At 49.3% G+C, this 24,929-nt stretch overlaps 1 protein-coding gene across 4 annotated transcripts in view; it reads right to left on the reverse strand.

Annotated features, from left to right (window-relative positions):
• Positions 1-24,929, reverse strand: part of mroh1 (maestro heat-like repeat family member 1) — a 170,424-nt gene that overhangs the window by 113,602 nt on the left and 31,893 nt on the right. For all 4 annotated transcript variants that reach the window (XR_009512556.1, XM_059971605.1, XM_059971608.1 and 1 more), the window contains exons 3-12: positions 24,255-24,400; positions 21,396-21,527; positions 19,209-19,371; positions 18,110-18,208; positions 17,285-17,436; positions 15,020-15,160; positions 13,127-13,219; positions 9,773-9,851; positions 7,432-7,545; positions 2,645-2,721 (exon numbers count right to left, since the gene is read on the reverse strand). Coding sequence is in view for 3 of the 4 variants with exons in the window: in XM_059971605.1 (XP_059827588.1) it covers positions 2,645-2,721; positions 7,432-7,545; positions 9,773-9,851; positions 13,127-13,219; positions 15,020-15,160; positions 17,285-17,436; positions 18,110-18,208; positions 19,209-19,371; positions 21,396-21,527; positions 24,255-24,400 (1,196 nt within the window). In the remaining variant the exon portion in view is untranslated. The remainder of the gene's footprint in view (positions 1-2,644; positions 2,722-7,431; positions 7,546-9,772; positions 9,852-13,126; positions 13,220-15,019; positions 15,161-17,284; positions 17,437-18,109; positions 18,209-19,208; positions 19,372-21,395; positions 21,528-24,254; positions 24,401-24,929) is intronic.

Here is a 24,929-nt window from a genome sequence, read left to right on the forward strand (position 1 = left end):
AGTTACGTCTCCACCAAAGGAGGGGTAAGGCACTCCTTCCCTCCACTAGCCTCCAGGTCACCCTTGGACAAGGTGTAGCACCTGCTCAGCCTCCCCGATCAGGGTGACGTGAAGCCACGGGAGCAGCTGGTGGACGGTCGTATGAGCAGCCGGTGCAGATCACAAGTTCTGGTTATGTGACCACTGACACCAGACAATCTCGGAAGAGTATTGATAACGGCTGGGGTCACCCGTCTTGTTAAAGACACCACCCAGAAGGCGGCAATGACAAGCTACTTCTTGTGATGGCTCTCTGCCAAGACCATGATCGCCTATGTCACTCGTGGCACGTAGTGTTGATGACCTGCCTTCAAATTCAACCTTCCAAAGTGGATCACTTCAAACTTTCCCGATTGAACTCCATCTGCCAATTGTCAGCCCAGCTCTGCATCCCGTCAATCACAACCTTCTACACCTTCCACAACACCACCAACTTCCAGTTCTGTTTTCTTGTGAATGCTCTTGATAAGACGCTATGTTCCTGCAATGCTTCATTGTACTTGTTCCTCTCCATTTGTAAACTCAACGGCAGCTTAATGGAGAAGTTCAGAATGAAGGGGCTGGAAGTTTAAACTATTGTCTGTGCAGACCTTGGGTCAACCTTCCCTCTGGATGGGAGACAGAGAGGTGATGAGAATTAATGTAAGGGAATCGGGGCTGCAGGAATTCACATTAAAAAGGTTACTGAGCATGGGTGAGAGGGCACAGGTCAGGGTGCATTTAGTTTTCTTAAGGGATACAAGGGTTTTTTTTTAATAGGATATGATGGATAAGCAGGAATAGGGTACTACGATGGCCAAAGAGAAAAGGATAAAGTGTAGATTGGGTGGGGGGGGGGGGGGTGTGAGAGAGAGAGAAAGAAAATGGGTGAAGGGATTTAGAATGTGAGTCTACCGTCTGATCCACACTCCAGAGCAGCAGGTGACGGTAATGAACCATTAAACTAGGTGCCAACCGCCATAAAACAAGGAGGAAGGAAGGAAGTAACCTTCCCTCAACAGAAGGTCCATGAAACCTACCTCCAGACCCTTTCACCAGTTTATTCAGTGTTGGAACTCATCCCCCGCCCCCCCCCCCCCCCCACATCTGGATGAGTGTGACTGTAAAAAGTTCAACACATTGCAGGACAAAGCAGCAGGTTGACGGGGTCCCATCAACTGCGCTAACCGTCCTTCACAATGCGTGTCACCTACAAAACACACTCACCCAGGCTGTTACCGTTCTGTAGAGATGCTTAGAACTGGGAGATGGAAAGTAAGTATTCCTCCATACCCCTCACTGTCGGTAGGGGAACCACCTCAAACTATCCGAGCCCACACAATGATCTTCTCTTGTTTGTGGTTGGGTCACCACACAAAGAGGATATTTATTTATTTTATTTAAAGATACACCATGGAAAAGGCATGCCGGTCCTTCCAGCAGCCCCCAACAATCCTGATTTAACCCTAACCTAATCATGGGACAATTCCCAATGACCAATTAACCTGCTTTAGCTGTGGGAGGAAGCCCAGGCATCCCACAGGGAGGACGTACAGAAACTCCATACAAAGGAAGCCGTGGTTGAGTGCCGAACTCTGATGCCTCATGCAGTGATAGCGTCGCGCTAATCTCTTCGCTACCATGCTGCTTTTCAGTAGATTGGTGGAAACCACAGAACTGTGGGGACAATAGAGCAGGAGGTGTATAGACCTCTTTTGGCCAAGGACATTGCTGTGGAGTCAGGCTGGGTAAATCGGCTCAGGGCACTGATCTGACCGATGCCCCCGAAATCCAGGTCCGATTAGAGCTCTGGGATGCTGACCTGACCCATACCCCCCGAAATCCAGATCCGATTAGAGCTCTGGGACGCTGGCCTGACCCATACCGCCGGAAATCCAGGTCCGATTAGAGCTCTGGGACGCTGACCTGACCCATACCACCGGAAATCCAGGTCCGATTAGCGCTCTGGGACGCTGGCCTGACCCATGTCACTGGAAATCCAGGTCCGATTAGCGCTCTGGGACGCTGGCCTGACCCATACCACTGGAAATCCAGGTCCGATTAGAGCTCTGGGACACTGATCTGACCCATACCACCGGAAATCCAGGTCCGATTAGAGCTCTGGGACACTGATCTGACCCATACCACCGGAAATCCAGGTCCGATTAGAGCTCTGGGACGCTGACCTGACCCATACCACCGGAAATCCAGGTCCGATTAGAGCTCTGGGATGCTGACCTGACCCATACCACTGGAAATCCAGGTCCGATTAGAGCTCTGGGACACTGATCTGACCCATACCACCGGAAATCCAGGTCCGATTAGAGCTCTGGGACACTGATCTGACCCATACCACCGGAAATCCAGGTCCGATTAGAGCTCTGGGACGCTGACCTGACCCATACCCCCAGAAATCCAGGTCCGATTAGAGCTCTGGGATGCTGACCTGACCGATGCCACCGGAAATCCAGGTCTGATTAGAGCTCTGGGACGCTGGCCTGACCCATACCACCGGAAATCCAGGTCCGATTAGAGCTCTGGGACGCTGGCCTGACCGATGCCCCCGGAAATCCAGGTCCTATTAGAGCTCTAAGTTCTCAGAGGATGCGGGTGGGATGCCAATTACCTTGTTGTTGTTGTTGTCTTGGATTATGAGCTTCATGGCCATCAGTACCAGGGTTTTCTTGCCCTCCAGTTGAGTCGCTGCAGAGTTGGATACACACAGTATTGAACACTCCACTTCTTGCCAACACCAGGAGAATCCAAGCATCTCCTAGTCTGTCACAGACTGAGATGTCCAGCCACCAGTTCCCTTCAGTAGCCAGCCTATGACTTGGTCGGGGACATGGATAGGAGCAAGGGTTCCCAACCTTAATGGTAATGGTCCATGGCATGAAAAAAATGTCAGAAACCCCTGGTTTGGAGGCAAACGGGACTAGCTTAGATGGGCACCATTGGCCAACACAGTAGAGTAGGGCTGAATGGCCTGTCCCCACGTCCACAGGCGGGCTGCTTCTTCACAGTCACACTAGACAGGATCAGGCCCTTCAGCTTATCGTGTCCATGCTTACCACGAAGGACCCAGCTGCACTAACCCTATACCAAAAACTTCTGCCTTTCAGAGTCACTCAGTACAGAACAGGCCCTTCTGCCACACCAACCATGATGCCCAACTCACACCAGCCCACCAGGGACTCCCAAACATTTTTATGCCAACAGACCCTACCATTAATCAAGGGGTCTGTGAACTCCAGGTTGGGAACTCCAGCTCCAAGCCTTTCCTATCAATCTATTTAGTAAGCTAAAAACATGGATAAATGAACCAGAAGACAGAGGAACAGAATTAGGCCATTCAGCCCATCGAGTCTGCTCTGCCATTCCATCATGGCTAATGTATTGCCCTTCTTAACCCCATTTTCCTACCCAGAACTTCTGACACCCTGACTAATCAAGAGGCTATCAAACTCACCACTTTAAATATACCCAATGGCTTGGGCTCCACAGCCGTCTCTGGCAATGAATTCCACAGATTCACCACTCGCTGGCTAAAGAAATTCCTCCTCATCTCTGGTCTGAAGGGACGTCCTTCTATTCTAAAGTGGTGCCCTCTGGTCCTAGACTCACCCAGCAGAGGAATCATCCTCTCCACACAGAAGATTCTGGAGGAACTCAGCAGGACAGGCAGCACCTAAGGAAAAGAGTACAGTCAACGTTTCAGGCCGAGACCCTTCATCAGGAACCTTCACCCCGATGAAAGGTCTCGGCCTGAAACGTCAACTTTACTCCCTGACCTGCTGAGTTCCTCCAGCATTTTGTGTGTGTTGCTTTGGATTTCCAGCATCTGCAGATTGTCCCTTGCTTTGTGGTCATCCTCTCCAAATCCACTCTATCTAGGCCTTTCAATGTTGGTAGGTCTCCCCTCATTCTTCTAAACTCCAGCAAGTGCAGGCCCAGAGACATCAAATATTTCTCATACATCAACCCTCTCATTTCCAGAATTATCATGAACCTCCTCTGGACCTTCTCCAGTGCCAGCACATCTTTAGATAAGTGACCCAAACCTGCTCACATTCTAGTGTGGTCTGACCAATACCTGATAAAGCCTCAGCATCACATCCCACTCCTCTTGAAATGGAGGCCAACATCACATTTGCTTTCCTCACCACAGACTCAACCTGCAAGTTAACCTTCAGGGAATCCTGCACAAGGACTCCCAAGTCCCTTTGCACCTCAGATTTTTGAATTTTATCTGTTTAGAAAATCATCTATGTCTTTATTCCTTCTACCAGAGTGCATGACCGTATGCTTCCCAACACTGTATTCCATCTGCCACTTACTTGCCCATTCTCCTATCTGTCGAAATCTTTCTGCAGATAGTCAGATGTTGCTGCAGTGTTGGACAAACAGCAAGCTTATACTGAAAGGAAACCAGACACTGAAAGGCCCAGGTGGAGTGGATGCAGAGAAATGTTTTCTATGGTGGGAGAGCCCAGGGCCAGAGAGCACTGCCTTACAACAGAGGGACGTCCTTTTAGAATGGGCTTGACGAGGAATTTTTTTTAGCCAGAGGGTGATGAATCTGCCACATTGATTGCTACAGACAGTTGTGAATGTCAAGACATTGGGTAATTTAAAGCAGAGATTGGCAGGTTCTTGATTAGTCAGGGCATCAGAGGTTACAGTGAGAGGGAAGGAGAATGGGGATGAAATTTTAAAAATCAGCCATAAATGAATGGTGGTCAGACAACGGGCCCAATGGTCTTAGGTTCTCTCACTTCTAAGCCATATCTCCAATACTGCTGTCACGGGGGTCAACAGATAAATTGCCCCACTCCTGTCTCCCTCCCAACGTGGCTTGACCTGTGAACTCAAAGGGACAAATCAGGCAACTACCTGCTGTGACCTGAAGCATAATACAGAGGATTCCAGTTAATTGAGCCATCAGTTAATCAGGGAAGCCGCTTATTTTTGATAACTCTTAAGAATAAAAACAAATCAAAAAAATAGCCAGATTCTCTTCTTTTAATTGGGACACTATGATGCTTAATTGACACAGGAGACTGTTGCCGAACAATTTCTAACTAGTGACTGTCACGTGCACTTGTGTGGCCATTAGAAACTACACCGCACTCAGAGAATAGGTGTTAAAATAGCATCAGTTACCTGTGCTTGTGCTCAAAAAGCAGTGAGTTTTGTCACTGATAATTGCTGAGAAATAAGCAGCAAGACAACTGCTCACCGAGGTTTCAAGCACTCGGGTTTGGAGATGCCAGAAATGGCCAGGAGTGAAAATGAAACGATTTCACTACTTCAACAAGATGATAACTTTAAAGAATTTGAAGGTATCCAGAATCATCTTGAATGTTACAATGTAAATGAAGATTTGGAGGATGTAATTGTTGACAGTATTGTATGAAGACAATCTATCATCTGCACTTGGTGCCAGTGCTGACTGTGTTCCATTTACAGTCAATCAAAAGCACATGGCAGCGAACACTGGTGAATTCCTCTGTCAATAACTATTAGGAACTAATCTACAAGTTTATAGTACCAAGTGGTATTGATTGTGTACTAATTTATGCTGTATTTCATTTAAATACGTAATTTTGTACTCAGTTTGTCTTTTTTATGCCTCTTTAACTATTTCCATGATACTTCAGCAAATTGGGCATTAATTTATTTGGGTCAAAATGTACTGGCCCAACGTGGCCTTATTAACCGGAATCCAATGTACTACAGATATGCTCAGAACCTCAGGAAAGCCCCTCCCCAAACGAGGCACTCTCTCGACAATACCGCTTTTTCCCAAGACACCACTCCCTGGAGATGGAGCCCCACCCACTCCCTGGAGATGGTTGTCTGTCCACTCCCTGGAGATGGCTGTCCGTCCACTCCCTGGAGATGGCTGTCCGTCCACTCCCTGGAGATGGCTGTCCGCCCACTCCCTGGAGATGGCTGTCCGCCCACTCCCTGGAGATGGTTGTCCGTCCACTCCCTGGAGATGGAGCCCCGCCCACTCCCTGGGGATGGTTGTCTGTCCACTCCCTGGAGATGGCTGTCCGCCCACTCCCTGGAGATGGCTGTCCGCCCACTCCCTGGGGATGGCTGTCCGCCCACTCCCTGGGGATGGCTGTCCGTCCACTCCCTGGGGATGGCTGTCCGTCCACTCCCTGGAGATGGAGCCCCGCCCACTCCCTGGGGATGGCTGTCCGTCCACTCCCTGGGGATGGCTGTCCGTCCACTCCCTGGGGATGGCTGTCCGTCCACTCCCTGGGGATGGCTGTCCGCCCACTCCCTGGGGATGGCTGTCCGCCCACTCCCTGGGGATGGCTGTCCGCCCACTCCCTGGGGATGGCTGTCCGCCCACTCCCTGGGGATGGCTGTCCGCCCACTCCCTGGGGATGGCTGTCCGCCCACTCCCTGGGGATGGCTGTCCGCCCACTCCCTGGGGATGGCTGTCCGCCCACTCCCTGGGGATGGCTGTCCGCCCACTCCCTGGAGATGGCTGTCCGCCCACTCCCTGGAGATGGCTGTCCGTCCACTCCCTGGAGATGGCTGTCCGTCCACTCCCTGGAGATGGTTGTCCGTCCACTCCCTGGAGATGGTTGTCCGTCCACTCCCTGGAGATGGTTGTCCGTCCACTCCCTGGAGATGGTTGTCCGTCCACTCCCTGGAGATGGTTGTCTGTCCACTCCCTGGGGATGGTTGTCTGTTCACTCCCTGGAGATGGAGCCCCGTCCACTCCCTGGAGATGGTTGTCCGTCCACTCCCTGGAGATGGTTGTCCGTCCACTCCCTGGAGATGGTTGTCCGTCCACTCCCTGGAGATGGTTGTCCGTCCACTCCCTGGAGATGGTTGTCTGTCCACTCCCTGGGGATGGTTGTCTGTTCACTCCCTGGAGATGGAGCCCCGTCCACTCCCTGGAGATGGTTGTCTGTCCACTCCCTGGAGATGGTGCTCTGTCAGCTACTCTGCTCCTGACAGACGCGGTGCTTCCTTGGCAACACCCACACTCTCCCAGATACCCCTCCCTGGACACAGTGCTTTCACAACACCACCTCTCCACCCAGATATGGTCCTCACCCAGGATCTTCCCGCAGACGCAGCATTCCTTTGGCAACGGACCTTCTCCCTCAGGCACCCCTGTCTGAACAAGGCGCTTTCTCGGCACCGCCCATCGGGAAGTGGCACTTCCTTCACAACATGCCTCCCGGACACGGTGCTCTGTCAGTAACACCCCTCTCCCCTGCTGAACGTGGTACTCCCTCAGCAACACCACCACTTCTTCCCCGAGTGTCCTTTCCCAGGCATGGTGCTCCATCACCAAGGCCCCTTCACCCGGTTGCAGCAATCCATCGGCACAGACCACACCCCACAGCCCTCTCCCAGCCCCGCTTGCCCAGAGGTACGTACAGGCAGAGTTGATGAGGTGTTTCAGTACGGTCAACGTCCCAATGCGGACCCGCTCATTGTGGACCTCCAGCTTCTGTAGGAGGAAGGCGATGAGTCTGTCAGTGTAGGCACAGGCTGCAGATCAGGAAGAACAGAGAAGAGGGGTTACCGCTGGCTCACTGCAAGTGTCCTCTGCACTGGGTAAGCAAGTTCAGGACCTCTGGGCAAGGCCCCACCTCACCACCGGATGCAAGTACAGAACATGCACAGTGCAGCACAGAGTAAAGACAAAGATTCTGTAGATGCTGGAAATCCCGAAAAACACATACAAAATGCTGGAAGACACACCAGTTCAAGCAGCATCTATAGCGGGGAATAAACAGTCAACTTATTGAACTTTCAGTAATTCCTCTCCCCTCCCTTTTCTCTTTTCTTATTCCCCATTCCGGTTACACTCTCACCTCTCCCCTTCACCTGCCCACCACCTCCCCTTTCCCTTTCTCCCATGGTCCACTCTCCTCTCCTATCAGATTCTTTCTTCTTCAGCCATTCACCTTTTCCACCTATCACCTCCCAGCTTCTTACTTCATTCACCCACCTTCCCTCTCACCTGCCATCTTGTACTATTCACTTTCTGCACACCACTGTTGTAAAGTGTGGTCGTCTTCCTGTCAGCTTGAACCAGTCTGGTCATTCTCCTCTGACCTCTCTAACACGACCTCTCTGCCGACTGAACCACCACTCACTGGATGCTTTTGGTTTTTCTACACCATTCTCCGGAACTGTTGTTCATTAAAATCCCAGGAGATCAGCAGTTTCTGAGTTACTCATGCCATCCCATCCGGCACCAACAATCATTCAGACAGACAGACGTACTTTATTGATCCCGAGGGAAACTGGGTTTCGTTACAGTCACACCAACCAAGAATAGTGTAGAAATATAGCAATGTAAAACCATAAATAATTAAATAATAATAAGTAAATTATTTCAAGTGGAAATAAGTCCAGGACCAGCCTATTGGCTCAGGGTGTCTGACACTCCGAGGGAGGAGTTGTAAAGTTTGATGGCCACAGGTAGGAATGACTTCCTATGTCGCTCAGTGTTACATCTTGGTGCAATGAGTCTCTGGCTGAATGTACTCCTGTGCCTAACCAGTACATTATGGAGTGGATGGGAGTCATTGTCCAAGATGGCATGCAACTTGGACAGCATCCTCTTTTCCGACACCACTGTCAGAGAGTCCAGTTTCACAGTCAGAGTCACTTAAAACACATTTCGTCCCCATTCTGATGTTTGGTCTGAACAACAACTGAACCTCTTGACCACGTCTGCATGCTTTTATGCATTGAGTTGCTGCCACACGATTGGCTGATTAGATAGCAGGTGCACAAGTGGCCACAGAGTGCACATTCGGGACATTTAAGAGACTCTTCTGAGAAATGGAGGGTTTGATTGATGGTAAAAGTTTAAAAGGTCAGCACAACACTGTGTCGAGGGGCCTGTAGTGTTCTGTGTTTCATGTTCTAAGCTGTTCCTGAATCATTCAGTCTGGGTCTTCAGGCTCCTGTTCCTCCTTCTCAATGGTAGCAATGAGAAGAGGGCACGTCCTGGACAGCAGTGAATCTTTGGGATTCTCTTCCGAAGAAGGCAAGGCAGATCAACTGGACATTAAGGAGACAGTGCTGGCAAGTGAGGTTAAAGATCAGTCATGATCTTACAGAATGGTGGAGCAGATGACAGCATCTCCTCCAATCCCATCCCTGAAGGTGAATCTACACTGGAGTGTCAGTCTCAATTACGTGCCCAACACAAAGATGCCCCTTCAGGCTTCAGGGATGAAATGGTTCATCTATGAGGAGAGTTTGGTGGCTTGGGCTTGTATTTGCCAAGTTTAAAAGAGTTGGGGGGGGGGGGGGGGAGGTTCTCACTAAAGCCTATTAAATAATCAAATAATGAGAGGCCTAGTAAGGGTGGACGTGGAAATTATGTTTCCCATAGTGGGAGGGTCAAGGATCATAATTACAGACTCAGAATACAAGGAGGTTCCTTTAGAACAGAGATGAGGGGGAATTTCTTTAGCCGGGGGTGGGGGGAATCTGTGGAATTCATTGCCATAGACGGCTGTGAAAGGCAAGCCATTGGGTTTATTTCAAATAAAGGTTGATTGGTTCTTTATCAATAAGATTGTCAAAGGTTTCGGGAAGAAGGCAGGAGAATGGGGTTGAGAGGGACAATAAATCAGCCATGATGGAATGGAGGAGCAGTCTCAATGGGCCAAACAGCTACTTCTGCCCCTGTGTCTTATGGTCTTGGCTCCTGACCCCTTTTACCCAGGGGACAACCACTGAAGAATTCTCTTACCCAGGACAGTGAAACAGCGAAGGACTTCATTGTGGTTCTTGACAGCCAGGTGATTGGTGTACTCCAAGGGAGTGCAAATCTGTGGAGGGGAGACAAGACGCATCATAGAGTTATAGAACGAGGGCGGAATATTGCCACAGGAGGTAGAGCTGCTGCTTCTCTGCCCCAGAGTCGCAGGTTCAATCCTGACTTCCCCGGAATCAGAGAGAATGCTCTCTCTGCGACTCCAGGTGAAACTGGGATTGAACCTGCATAGAAACAGGCCCTTCAGCACATATAACACGAGCCAAATTGTTATTGTGATTAGTCCCATTGACCCACACCTGGCCCATACCCCTATCCATGCACATCCAAACTTCTCATTGAACCTGCATCCACCACTTCCACTGGTAGCTCTCACCACCCTCTGAGTGGAGAAGTTCCCCCTCAATATTTCACCTTTCACCCTTAACTATGACCTCTAGTTCGCGTCTCACATGACCCCAGTGGAAAAGCCTGCTTGCATTTACTCTATCTATACCTCTATCAAATCTCCCCTCATTCTCCTACACTCCAGGGAATAAAGTCCTAACTTATTCAACCTTTCCCTACAACTCAGGCCTCAAGTCCCAGCAACACCCTTGTGATCCTTCTCTGTACTCTTTCAATCTTATTGACATCTTTCCTGTAGGTAGGTGACCAGAACTGAACACAATACTCTGACCAACACTTTAAAACTTTAAAATATTATCCCAACTGCTGTACTCAATGCCCTGATTTATGAAGGGCAATATGCCAAATGCTTTCTTTACCACTCTACCTACCTTTCAAGGAACTATGGACCTGTATTAACACACCAGAGATTCTGCAGATGCCGAATATCCTGAGTAACACATCCTCTCCACATCCACTCTATCCAGACCTTTCAAATTTCCATAGGTTTCATTTGAGATCCCCCTCCCCCATCCTCCTAAACGCCAATCAGTACAGGCCCAGGCGCATCAAACACGCCTCGTAGGTTAACCCTTTCATTCCTTGTGAACCTCCGTTGAACTCTCTCCCGTGGCAGCAAAACTTTTCCCGTGGCCCTGTAACTGCTCACAGTACTTCAAATGCAGTCTGATCAATGCAAACTCAAAACGTGTGGATGGAAAATGCACGCCAAAAGGGCAATGTCATGGGGGATTTCAATACGCAGATAGATTGGGGGAAATCAGGTGGGTGCTGGGTTACAGGAGGGGAATTTGTAGAGTGCCTGCGAAATGGTTTTATAGAGCAGCTTGTGATTGAGCCCAATGGGGGTTCAGCTATTCTGGATTGGGTGTTGTGCAATGAACCAGAATTGATTAGAGAGTTTAAGGTAAAACAACCCTTAGGGGCAAGTGATCATAATAATATCAAATTCACCCTGAACTTCTCTAAGGAGAAGTTAAAGTCAGATGCATCAGTATTACAGCGGAGTAAAGGGAATGAGAGAGACGAGAGAGAGGAGTTGGCCAGAATTGATTGGAAAAGAACACCGACAGGGATGACAGAAGAGCAGCACTGGTGGGAATTTCTGGAAGCAATTCGGAAGGCACATGATGTATACATCCCAAAGAGGAATAAGTATTCTAAAGGAAAGATGACACAAACACGGCTAACAAGAGAGTCAAAGCCAACATATAAGCCAAAGAGAGGGCAAAAATTAGTGGGAAATTAGAGGATTAGGAAGCTTTTAAAAAACAACAGAAATTAACTAAAAAAGTCATTAAGATGGAACGTGAAATTGAGCTAGCTAATAATATTAAAGAGGATACCAAAAGTTTATTTAGAGACGTAAAGTGTAAAAGAGAGGTGAGAGTGCATATTGGGCCACCGGAAAATTATGTTGGAGAGCTAGTAATGGGGGACAATGAAAAGGCAAATGATCTGAATAAGTATTTTGCATCAGTCTTCACTGTGGAAGACAGTAACAGTATGGTGGAAGTTCCAGGTGTCAGGGAACATGAAGTGTGTGAAATTACCATAACTAAAGAGAAGGTTCTTGGGAAACTGAAAGGTCTGACGGTAGATAAGTCACCTGGACCAGATGGTGAATTCCCCAGTGTTCTGAAAGGGTTGGGTGAAGAAATTGTGGAGGCATTGGCAATGATCTTTCAAGAATCACCAGATCCTGGAATGGTTCCAAAAGACTGGAAAATTGCAAATGTCACTCCACTCTTCAAGAAGGGAGAGAGGTAGAGGAAATGAAACTATCGGCCAGTTAGTCTGATCTCAGTGATTGGGAAGATGGTGGAGTCGATAATTAAGGATGAGGTCTGAGGGTATTTGAAGGCACATGATAAAATAGGCTGTAGTCAGCATGATTTCCTCAAGGGAAAATCTTGGTTGATAAATCTGTTGGAATTCTTTGAAGAAGTAACAAGCAGGAAAGTCAAAGGTGAATCGGTTGATGTTGTGCATTTAGACTTTCAGAAGGCTTTTGACAAGGTGCTTTTGAGGCTGTTTAACAAGCTATGGGCTCACAGTATTACAGGAAAGATTCTAGCATGGATAAAGCAGTGGCTGATTGGCAGGAGGCAAAGAATGGGAGTAAAGGGAGCCTTTTCTGGCTGGCTGCCAGTGACTAGTGGTGTTACACAGGGGTCTGTGTTAGCATTCCTGATTCTGGGATTGAAAGGCTTGTCATATTGAGTGTTTGATGGCTCTGGGTCTGTATTCACTAGAATTCAGAAGAATGAGGGGTGACCTCATTGAAACCCATTGAATGGTGAAAGGCCTTGATAGAATGGATGTGGAGAGGATGTTTCCTATGGTGGGAGAGACTAAGACCAAAGGACACAGCTGCAGAATAGAGGGGTGTCCTTTTAGGACAGAAATGAGGAGGAATTTCTTTAGCCAGAGAGTGGTGAATCTGTGGAATTCATTGCCACAGGCAGTTGTGGGAACGGCGTGGGCAATCATGTCTCTCCACTCATCACGGTCCGAGTTGTGGTTGTTGCCTCCCGTTTCTAACCGTGATGCTAACGGTGATTCTCATCCTCTGCCTGCCTCTGCTGCAGAAACTACACATATATTTAAGGCAGAGGTTGATAGATTTTTGATTGGTCAGGGCATGAAGGGATAAAGGGAGAAGGCAGGAGATTGGAGCTGAGAGGAAAATTGGATCGGCCATGATGAAATGACAGAGTAGACTCGATGGGCCAAATGGCCGAATAATGCTTCTATATCTTATGGTTTTATGGATTATAAAATCTCAACATACAGCCTAGCTTTTATATTTGAATCCTCTTGCTTTTGTCTTCCTTACCACCAACTCAACCTGAAAAAGTTAACCCCCCCTCGTTACTGTTCTCCACCCTTGCGCTCCACCCACAACAGCCCTTCCCTTACCTGGGGGTGCAGTGCGTTGAGGAGGGTGTCGATCTGCGTCTCCAGCAGGCGGCTGCCCATCTCCACCGCGGAGTCCAGCACGTGGCACAGGCTCTGTGAGGCAAACACACAGCGAGAGAACATTAGGGTGGGAGGGACCAATTGAGAAAATCCCACACATTCATCTCACCATTCTGCCCATCCCCTCCCTCCCACCTCCAGTCTGCACCATTGCTCCTCCAGCCCCGCACATCCCCACTGCCAACCTTCTCCTCCCACACCCCGACACCTCGTCCCCACCCACACTGCTGCCTCTTTCTACATCGCTCTCCACCCGCAATCACCGTCACCTGCCCCCTCCCCTCTCCTCTTGTCCACTTCCTCTCTGTCCCCCGCAACCCCTGTTCACATCATCTACCCGTCCTACCTCCCCACAACCTCCTTCCCATTCTGTCACCTCCCCCCTCCCACATATGCCTCCCCTTCCCCATGCCGTCACCTCCGCCCCTACCCCGACAATCCTGAATAAAATTAACCTTTAAACTTCTTTAAGCACGTTGGCAAGGGTCAACACAGAGGCCCACAAGCCTCTTTCTCTCTAATAGTATTGCTGGAAAGGGAGATGTGACCACTAGGCATTGGAGCAGAATTAGCCCATTCGTCCCATCGAGTCTGCTCCGTCATTCAATCATGGCTCAACACCACTGTCCTTCTTTCTCCCTGTAACCTTTGACGCCCTGACTAACCAAGAACCTAGCAACCTCTGCTTTAATACATTTAATGACTTGGCCTCCACAGCCGTCTGTGGCAGTGAATTCCACAGATTCGCTATCTTCTAGCTAAAGAATTCCCTCATCTCCGCTCTAAAGGGACATCCCTCTATTCTGAGGCTGTGCCCTCTGGTCCTGGACTCTCCCACCGTAGGAAACGTCCTCTCCACGTCCACTCTATCGGGTTTGGAAAAGCGTGGCTACTGCAGGAAACCTGGCCAGGGAGCAAGGAGGGCTATGAGGAGGAGGGGTGATCTGATGGAGTTGGAGAAGATGGGCGGGTGGAGGCAGGATGAGCAGCAGTGAGGGAAGAGGGAGAACTGGAAGGGGTGATCTCATGTTGGAAGCAGTAGAAGGGCAGTGGGTGGGAGAGGAGCTGGAGTGACCTGGTGTTGGGAGAGGTTGCAGCTGGAGTAGGTCTGGACTTTGTGGGAGGGAAAGAGGAGCTGGAGGTGGGATGACCTGCAGTTGGGGAAGATTGGGGTTGGACAGGACAAAGGATTGTGGTCCTCAGGAGAGGGTGGGGGGGGGTGTAGGAGAGGGACTGGTAGAAGGGGATTTCAGTAAGGGTAATATGTTGTTAGCAGGGGTTTAGGGTTACCAAGGAAGGTCTGGAGGAGGTCAGAGTGGGCGTTAGGGAGGGAGGGGAGAAAACCAGAGAGGCAATGACATGGTGGAAGGGGGTGGGATTGGGAAGGAAGTGGGGGGGATGAGAAGATCTAGGATGGGTGGGGAGGGAGGAAGATGGAGGAGGTGGTGGTCAGAAGTGGGTGGTAAGAGGAGAAGAAGAGAGGGACCTGGTGTTGGGAAGGTTTGGGCTTGGACAGGAGCAGGTGAAGGTTTAGCGGGTGGTCAGGGATAGCAGATGGGAGAATGGGAATTGGAGGAGTGACCTGCAGTTGGGCAGGATTGGGGTTTGACAGGACAAGAAGATAGTGATGGTCAGGGGAACAATGTGAGAGGGAGAATGCGAATTGAAGGAGGGCATGTCTTGGTATTGGATGGGGTTGTGCTTGGGCAGGACGAGGTGGAGGTTTTGCTGGTGGTCAGGAGTAGCGGGTGGGAGAAGGGTATCGAGAAAAGGGGGTGACCCAGGTCAGGGTTGGAGAACTTGAGGAGGTAGCAGATCCAGTCCGGCACTTACCTGAGTGATGTGGAAATAGTCGGAATGCTTGCGGTATAGGCCGAGGATCCCAGGAATCAGCTTGGGAAGCTGTTCCTCCAGTTTGTCGTGAGGCATCAGGTGGGACATCTGACCGACTGCCTCCACCACACTGGTCCGCAGCTGGAGAGGCAAATGCACAGGGTGGGGAGAGGTTAGGGAACCATCTCAACCTTTCGGCCAGTAAACTCTGTCAACCCCACCCTACTACAGGAGAGGAAAAGTGTGCAGAGCAGATTTATGAAGATGCTCCAGGGCTTGACAGACTGAATTATGGAGAGAGGCTCCACATTGGGACTTCTTTCATTGGAGTGCAGGAGGCCAAGGGCTGATCTTACCAAGGTGGATTAAATCATGAGGGACAGAGATAGGGTGAACGGACACACTCCGCTTCTCAGGGCTGATGAATCAAGAACCACAGGGCCACAAGCTGAAGGTGAGAGAGGAGAGATTGAAGTGACAACATTTTCATACAGGGGATGGAAGGCATATGGAATGAGGCGCCAGAGGAAGTGGTTGAGACAGGTGGATCAGTATCATTTAAGAAACACCTAAGCACGGGCAGGGACGGGTGTGGACGGATGTGGGCCGAACACAGGGAATTGGAAGTTGCTGGGTGGGCTCCATCGTTGGTCAGGACTGAACACCAACAACATCTGAAAGGCATTTGGACAGGAAGTGTGAAATGTTTAATGGGAAATGGAGGGAACTTCTTCACTCAGAGGGTGGTGAGAGTGTGGAATGAGCTGCCAGTAGAAGTGGTGAATGCGGGGCTGATTTCAGCATTTAAGAGAAGTCTGGACGGGTACATAGATGGGAGAGGTATAGAGGGCGATGATCTGGGTGCAGGTCGATGGTCTAGGCATATTAATAGTTCAGCATGGACTAGATGGGCCAAAGGGCCTGTTTCTGTTCTATGCCCATGAACAGTTTGGAGGGGTATGGGCCAAACTCAGACAATGCATAGCAACTTGGTTGGAATGGACCAGTTGGCCCAAAGGGTCTGTTAGTGCACCATATAACTCCACAACATCACTGCAGACAGAGCAAGGACAGGTACGCACAGAATCACAGATGAGAGTGCAAGAGGCAATTCAGGTACCATCGAGTCCATACTGGCTCTATCAGCAATCCACCCAGAGAATCCTGTTCTCTACAGACCCTCGTCCGTTGACACTTACACTCCCTCGAGTGCTGCGTACGCTTCGAAGCAGCAGCTTCACATCAGAAAGGAGATGAAATTCAAGATCCAGATTCCAGACTCAGGTAGACAGGGTCGTAAAGAAAGCTTCTGGAACATTGGCCCTTATAAATCTATGTACTGAGTGCAGGAGATGGGACGTTATGCAAGATGCTGAAGAAGCCCAATATGGAGTTTTGGTCAGCTACCTACAGGAAAGATGTAAATAAGGTTGGAAGAGTGCAGAGAAGATTCACAAGAATGTGGCACTGAAGTCAGGTAGGACAGAGCAGATGAGATCTACAGTGAGATCCAATTCTCCGTGGAGAGCGAAGGGCACGACAAGGCTCAGAAGATGTCATGGTCACCCACTGCAACCAAGGAAGACCCCAGTTCATGACGCTTGTTCATGTCACAGCACCCGGACGTCCGAGATCGAGAGAGCGGAACTCCACCACTGCAATGGCTTTTCTACCTCAGAAACTCTCTCACAGGCTTCCCGTCATCCTGCTTGTGATATTTATTGCTTATTTATTTATTATTATTATTTCTTTCTTTTGCATTTGCACAGCTTGTTGTCTTCTACACTTTGGTTGGATGCCCAGTTGGACAGGACTTTCACTGACTTTGTTAATAGATTTATTGAGTCTGCCCACAGGAAAATGAATCCCACAGTATACGGTGACATATCTGTGGTTTGATGATTTTTCGTACCACTGGACCAAGATTTTTGAGGCCGAGAGAGAGGAACTGTCACAGTGCAAAAGCTTTTTTACTATAAAACTTCTCCCGCACAGGTTACATCATCATCAGAAATGCCAGACAACCAACAGATAGAGAGAGCAAAAGAGTGGAAGACAAATGGAGAGCTAAGTGGGAGGGAAGAGAGTGGAGGGCCCAGAGGAGGTTCATGAGAATGATTCTGGAAAGAAAGGGTTAACGTACGAGGAACCTTTGATGGTCTGGAAGAAGAGTATTTCGTTTGGTGTACCGTCATATGTACCGTCAGATGATGATAAACTTTAACGATTTCCTATGATTATTTACTTCATTAGTTCAATTCTCACCTTGGGGTCTTTGGTCTGTAGCCAGAAGTTGAAGAGCACATCGTAGGAAGTGTAGATCTCTGAAGAGAAGGCATCTTTCCTCACTGTCGGGTCTGGAGCCTTGTCCAGGTTTGCCAAGTACTCCAGGATGCTCTCGCTGAAGTGGCCCAGGGCTACCAGGGGGTGAGTCAGGAAGAAAGGCATTGGTGGGGGCCATAGATCACCAGGACAAGACTTGCAATGGGGAAAGGATGAACAACCCTTCTCTGAGACAGCACGTCCTGCTTACCCATCCCCATGTCCCCTCTGTACTGTCCCATCACACATTCTCTGGGTTAGGCACACAGTGAAACTCCCTCCACCCCTTCCCATCAGACACTCCTGGGGTCAGACACACAGTGAAGCTCCCTCTACATCATTCCATCATGAACACTTAGGATCAGTCACAGAGGTAAATGCCCTAAACACTGTCCCATTACACAATCCCAGTGTCTGACTCTGAAGGAAATCCCCTATGCACTGTCCCACTACCCACTTCCAGGGTCAGACCCTGAGGGAAATGCCCCATACACTGTCTCATTACACACTCCTGGGGTCAAACCCTGGGGGAAATGCCCTCTACACCGTCCGACCACACACTCCTGGGGTTTGACACAGAATGAAGCTCCCTCCACACCATCCCATTACACTCTCCCGGGTCAGACCCTCAGCTAAATGGCCCAAACACAGTCCCATTACACAATTCCAATGTCAGACCCTGAGGGAAATGCCCTATACACTGTCCCATTACCCTCTCCCAGAGTCACACCCTGAGGGAAATGCCCTATGGCCTGTCCCATCACTCACCAATGGTGAAGACCAATTTCATGGAGTCTTGCTTTGCCATTCCCAGCATGGGCAGCATCGTTCCCAGGATGGCAGTCAGGAAGGGCACCATGCCGTACACTAGGAATCAAACAACAGGTCAGCACACAGTCAGATGTCTTTGTATGGACCGTGCAGAGGAGAGAGAAAGAGCAGTCAGTGTTTTCAGAACTAAAACAAACCTAGCAGACGACCGAATATTGAAGGAGATGTTGGGTGAGCAGGGAGGTCATTTAATTCCCATCCCAGAGGAGCAGAAGGGGTTTTTGGGTGGTGCAGCAAGAAGGGCTGGAAAGGCCTGTTCTGGGCTGGGGTTCACTCAAACCTGGGGCCCACGGACTCTCTGCTTGACGGTACCAGTCCGTGGCCTAACACTGGTACCGGTCCGTGGCCTAACGATGACGCCGGTCCGTGGCCTAACGATGATGCCGGTCCGTGGCCTAACGATGACGCCGGTCCTTGGCCTAACACTGGTGCCGGTCCGTGGCCTAACGATGATGCCGGTCCGTGGCCTAACGATGACGCCGGTCCTTGGCCTAACACTGGTGCCGGTCCGTGGCCTAACGATGATGCCGGTCCGTGGCCTAACGATGACGCCGGTCCTTGGCCTAACACTGGTGCCGGTCCGTGGCCTAACACTGGTGCCGGTCCGTGGCCTAACACTGGTGCCGGTTCTTGGCCTAACACTGTTGCCGGTCCTTGGCCTAACAATGGTACCAGTCTGTGGCCTAACAATGGTTGGCCTAACCCCGGGTCGAAACAGGAGTATAACTTATTTATTTATTGGGACACAGCACCGAACTGGCACTTCCGGTACAGTGAATCACGCCGCACAGCACCCCCCATTTAATCCCGTCCTTATCCCGAAACAATTAACAACTATCCGCTACATCTTTACTGAAGCACCCGCAGAAAGCCCACATGGTTACGGGGAGAACGAACAAACTCCTGACAGACAGTGGCGGGAATTGAACCCCGAGCAGTGATGCCGTAAAACATTTCGCAAACCACCACACTGGAAACTCGGGAGCAAGAGTGTGACAGTGGTGGGGAGGAGGTGAGGAGGGGAACGTGGCCTTACCGTTGGCGGTGGACAGGCTGCCCAGAGTGTGCACCACATAGGGGTGGGGCAGAACTCCGGGCTGGAACTTGTGCAGAACTTCCTCCATCACCTCGTTGATGAACCTGCAGCCCAGGGCCACCAGCAGCCGGCTGGCCGAGGCCTGCCACTCAGGAACCACTTCCTGAACACAGAGAGGGGACTGGTCAGCATTTTCACCCACCCCACTCACTCTTCCAACCTCCCCCCTCGTCTCCAGCCCAACCCTCACACTCAATGACTACACACTCACTCCATCCGCGGGACAAAACTCCCACACTTTCACACTCATTCTCACAACCTCCTCCGCTCCCTCACGTCTCCTTCCCAGCCACTCCCCTTCCCACCCACCTCTCCCCTCCTCTGCGGGGCAACACACCCACTCCCCCTTCATCCCTCCACAGGGCAAACCCCCACCCATCATGTCTCCATTGGACAAACCACCCTCCTGCCTCACCCCTTCCACCCACCCTCACACCCTCCCCCTTTAACTCGCATTCCCACTGACCCACACCACTGCACAGAGTATCCATCCTCACCCCTCACCCTCTCGCCCCTCTGGTCTCTATCTAACATTGCTCTGCATCATTTCAGTGATCTTTTGTAACCTGTGTTGGGTTTGATGTTTAATTGATATTCTCCTCGCACCTTAACAATGAAAATTATCTGCTTGTATTTTATATCATTACCTGTATACAAGTAGCTGCCTAGTACACTTTCTAACTGCTTAGTATGCTTCCTAGTCCTCACAGTATGTATAGTATTGCAAAAGATTAAGCACATATATATATAAACCTACACACACATATAGTGTCTAAGACATCTGCACTGTACTGTATTTGTCAACATGGAGCGGAGAGCAAGTTGGTAAATCTGGTGAAGTAAAGGATGTTGGGAGTGGTGAGGGTGGAGTGAAGCAGGAGGGATAAGAGACAGGTGGGAGAGAAGTTCCGGGGGGTGGTGCATGTGCAGACATACCCACCCCTGAAACAACAGGAAAGGTCATTTGCTTCCAAACAATTGGTTTATTGATCATTACAGAATGTCTCTCTACCAGTTCTCTTCCCCTCTCCATTCCCCTTTTCCCAACCATGACTCCCCTCTCCCTGTCCCCTTCCAACTCTCAGTCCACAACAGAGACCCATATCAGAGTCAGGTCTATCGTCACTCACATATGTCGTGAGCTGTTTAATACGTCCCATGGTGGTTACACTGATATGGTTCTGGAAGCTTCTCTTGGTGTCGAATTATTTAACTCTTATCTACAAATTTGAACAGTTTTCAGATCCAAGTGTAATAAAAAGACTTGCTCCATGCTGGACATGATCTTTTTGAATTTCCCGCTCTTCAATTACATCTCTATCATTGTTCATTTGTAACTCTTTGTTCTTTCAACGCATAATTAAATGATCATGAAGCAACACGTTTTGTGCCTTTTTCCTGACTTCTGAAAGAAGCTTGGATTAAATTATCAGAATCCAATATTTATGCTAACTATCTACATCTCCACAAACCTTCACGTCATCTGCACTCCCACCGTTCCACTTCCTTATCCAAGTCATTTATAAAATCACAAAGAGCAGAGGTCACAGTTCACTGCATTATTTTTAACATTTCTTATTGTAACCTACAGTAATGTCTTCTGTATTGCACTGTCCTGCTGTTGCAAAACACCCTCTTCAAGGTTTGCCTACCCTGAAGAAATTTAAGTCTTCTCTTTGACGAAGGATCAGTCAAACCCTCGCTCACACTGCCCCTCTGTGACCCTCCGACTCTCGGATGGTGTTCTCTGCCCCTCTGTGACCCTCCGACTCTCGGATGGTGTGCTCTGCCCCTCTGTGACCCTCCAACTCTCTGATGGTGTGCTCTTCACCCATCACCTTCCAGCTATTCTCCTTCCCCACCCCCACCTTCTTATTCTGGCATCTTCCCCCTTTCTTTTCAGTCTTGATGAAAGGTTTTGGCCTGAAACATCAACAGTTTATTCATGTTCACAGATACTGTCTGACCTGTAGAGTTCTTCCAGCATTTTGTGTGTGTTGGTCCACATTTCCAGCATCCGCAGAACCTCTTGTGTTTAAAATTTTGTGAGATACATCAATGATAATGAACCTGACTGTGATAGCTCGGTACACATGACAAGAAATTAACGCTAACAGACACTCATACCTTAGATCGGGTCATCTCCTCTGAGGCGAGCGAGATGATCTTCCTGGCCAAGGGCTGGTCCAACTGATCTATGGTCTCTTTGACGATGGCCTCCATGTCGTTCAGGATAACGATGCGGTGAAGCTGGACCAGCTAGAGACAGACCAGGCAGATGTGAGACGCCAAGCCCAGGAGTGGTGATGTTTGGGTGGGCAGAGATTCAAAACATGAGGGTGGAGGAGGGATGGACCCAAACTTTCTTGTGGATCACGGAGTTATGCAGCGCAGAAAAAAGCCCATCAGCCCAACTCATCTGTACTGACCAAGCTTAGTTTTATTTGTCACATGTACATTAGAACACAGACCAGTACAGCACAGGAACAGGCCCTTCAGCCCACAATGTTGTGCTGAACCAGTTAGTAATCAAATGCACAACTAAACAAATCTCTTCTGCCACACGGTCTCTATCCTTCCATTTCCCTCACACTTCCCACGTCTAGCTAAACAGCTCTTAGAAATCCCTAATATATCTGCCTCTACCACCACCCCATACAGCACATTCCAGACACCCACCACTCACTCTGTGTAAAATAATTTGCCCCTCACATCTCCTTTGAAATTACCCCCTCACCTTAAATGTGTGCCCATCAATCATACAGTCAGATGCACTGTTTGTGTCAATGGCCAACAGAGTCCGAGGGTGTGCTGGGGGCAGCCCACAAGTGTCGCCATGCTTCCAGTGCCACAACTTTCTAATTCCAACCATACATCTTTGGAATGTGGGAGGAAACCGGAGCATGCAGAGGAAACCCACATGATCACAGGAAAAACATCAAAGCTTCTTACAGACAGCAGCGGGAATTGAAACCTGACCTTCCAACTGCTGGCGCTGTAAAGCGTAATGCAAACTGATCCGCTACCATGTCGTTCTACCTACCCGAGTTAATCTCACTTAACCTGTGTTTGGCGGGGATCCCTTTAAACCAGAGGCTCACAACCATTTTTATGCCATGGACCCCTACCATTTACTGAGGGGTACGTGGGCCTCGGAACCCCTATTCTAAACTCTTCCCATCCACACACCTTCCCCAACTATCTATTAAATGTTATAATTTTACCTGCCTCAACCACTTTTTCTGGCAGCTCATTTCATATACGGACCACACTCTTTGGAAAAAGAACACTCGCCCTCGAGTCCCTTATAAATCAGATTTCCCATAGACAGCCCTGAACCAAAGAAACACCAAACACCCAAAACGCAAAAAAAACAAATAACGCCAATGGCAAATAACATATAGAAGATAAAACATCAAAGCACAGAGTCCTCGAAACAGTCTAGGAATGCTCAGTTCACACAGCGTTGTTCACTGGCTGCAGGCCGCAAAGCCAGTTTGCCCTGATCATAATCACACAGCCTCAGAATAGAGGGACGTCCATTTAAAGCAGAGATGAGGAGCAATTTCTTTAGTCAGAGGGTGGTGAATCTGTGGAATTCATTGCCACAGACGGCTGTGAAGATTAAGGTGGAAGTTGATAGGTTCTTCCTTTGTCAGGGTGTCGGGGGTTACAGGGAAAAGGAGGAGTACAGTGTTGAGAGGGATAACTAATCAGCCATGATGGAATGGTGGGGCAGACTCGACGGGCTGAATGGCCTAATTTTGCACTTATGCCTTATGGCTTTAAACCTATATGCTCTCATGCTAACCTCCCCTATCCCAGGAAAATGACTGATCATCCAACTTAATTATCTCCATTTTAAAATCATCTGCAGAACAGAAACAGGCCCTGAACTACGGTAGAGACTGATAGGTTGTTGATTAGTAATCGGCTGCATGGAGATGAAAGACAGTGCAGACTTGATGGGCCAAATGGCATAATCCTTCTTCTATAATCTTGCCATTGGTGGAGGGTGGCTGGCAAAAGGGTTCCCAAAGCCCCTCATTCATCTACCCCCACCGAGACGGTTGTTACGTCTCCATAGACTCGAGGAGATTTCTGCAGATGTACAGTGGGGAGCACCCTAACCGGTTATTTCTGTCTAATATGGAGGGGGTCGGAAAAAGCAGAGAGTTGTGAACTCAGTCAGCTCCATTAAGGGATGTCTTCAAAAGTCCGTGACTCGAGAAGCTGCCATCCATCTCGAAGGACCCTCACCACCCAGGCCATGCCCTCTTCCCATTACAACCGTCAGGGAGGAGGTACCAGAGGCTGAAGGAACCGCTCTGTTCCCACCGCCATCTGATTCACAAATGGACAATGATCACAACCTCACTAATTTTGCCCACTTTTTGCACTATTTTTCAAAATATATTTTGCATGGTACTGTTGCCTCAAAACAACAACATACGTCAGTGATAATACCATAATAAGACCATAAGATAAAGGAGCAGAAGTCGGCCATTCGGCCCATCGAGTTTGCTACACCATTTCATCATGAGGTGATCCAATCTCCCCTTTAATCCCATTCCCCCGCCTTCTCACCATAACCTTTGATGCCCCGACTACTCAGATGCCTATCAATCTCTGCCTTAAATACACCCAATGACTTGGCCTCCACTGCCGCCCGGGGCAACAAATTCCATAGATTCACCACCCTCTGGCTGAAAAATATTTTTCGTATCTCTGTTCTGAATGGGCGTCCTGCAATCCTCAAGTCATGTCCTCTCGTACTAGACTCCCCCGCCATGGAAACAACTTTGCCACATCCACTCTGTCCATGCCTTTCAACATCCGAAATGTTTCTATGAGGTCCCCCCCTCATTCTTCTAAACTCCAAGGAGTACAGTCCAAGAGCGGTTAAACATTCCTCATATGTTAACCCTCTCATTCCTGATACACCCGATTCTAATTTCGATGACACTGCCCCCACCCCTCCCTTACCTTCGGATGCTTGCTGAGGTAGTCATGACAGGTGAGCAGGACTAGGGTGGGGTGTCGGCCCCCCAACACCCGCAGGGCCTGGGCGATCTCCTGCCGTACCCTCTCATCCTTGTCGGAGGCAGCGTCAATCAGGGCCACGGAGAAATCTGCAGGGGACGGTGAGGAGAGGGGACAACACAGGGATAAACAGAGTCAGATCACAACCTCCAACAACCAGCCACGCAGGACCCTCTTCTGGAAAGCCCCATTGCCTATGCGTCAGGTCCCACATTTATATAGCAACCACCGCATACAGGTTTCCCCCACAATCCGAGGGTACAGCGTTCCTATGAAACTGACTGTAAACTGAAATGGCGTAAAGCGAAGAAGCAATTACCATTAATTTATATGGGAAAAATTTTTGAGCATTCCCAGACCCAAAAAAAACCTACCAAATCAAACCAAATAACACATAAAACCTAAAATAATACTAGCATATAGTAAAAGCAGGAATGATCTGATAAACATACACCCTATATAAAGTAGAAATATTGTAGATACGGTGTAGTTTCACTTATTAATATCGGGAAGACAGCAAGCCAAAATCGATTTGGGGGGGGGGGGGAGGAAATCGGGACGTACATGCATGTACAGGTACACACCTACGCACATACATGCATACACACGTACACACAT

The sequence above is a fragment of the Hypanus sabinus genome, chromosome 6, assembly GCF_030144855.1.
Source record: "Hypanus sabinus isolate sHypSab1 chromosome 6, sHypSab1.hap1, whole genome shotgun sequence".
Classification (NCBI taxonomy): domain Eukaryota; kingdom Metazoa; phylum Chordata; class Chondrichthyes; order Myliobatiformes; family Dasyatidae; genus Hypanus; species Hypanus sabinus.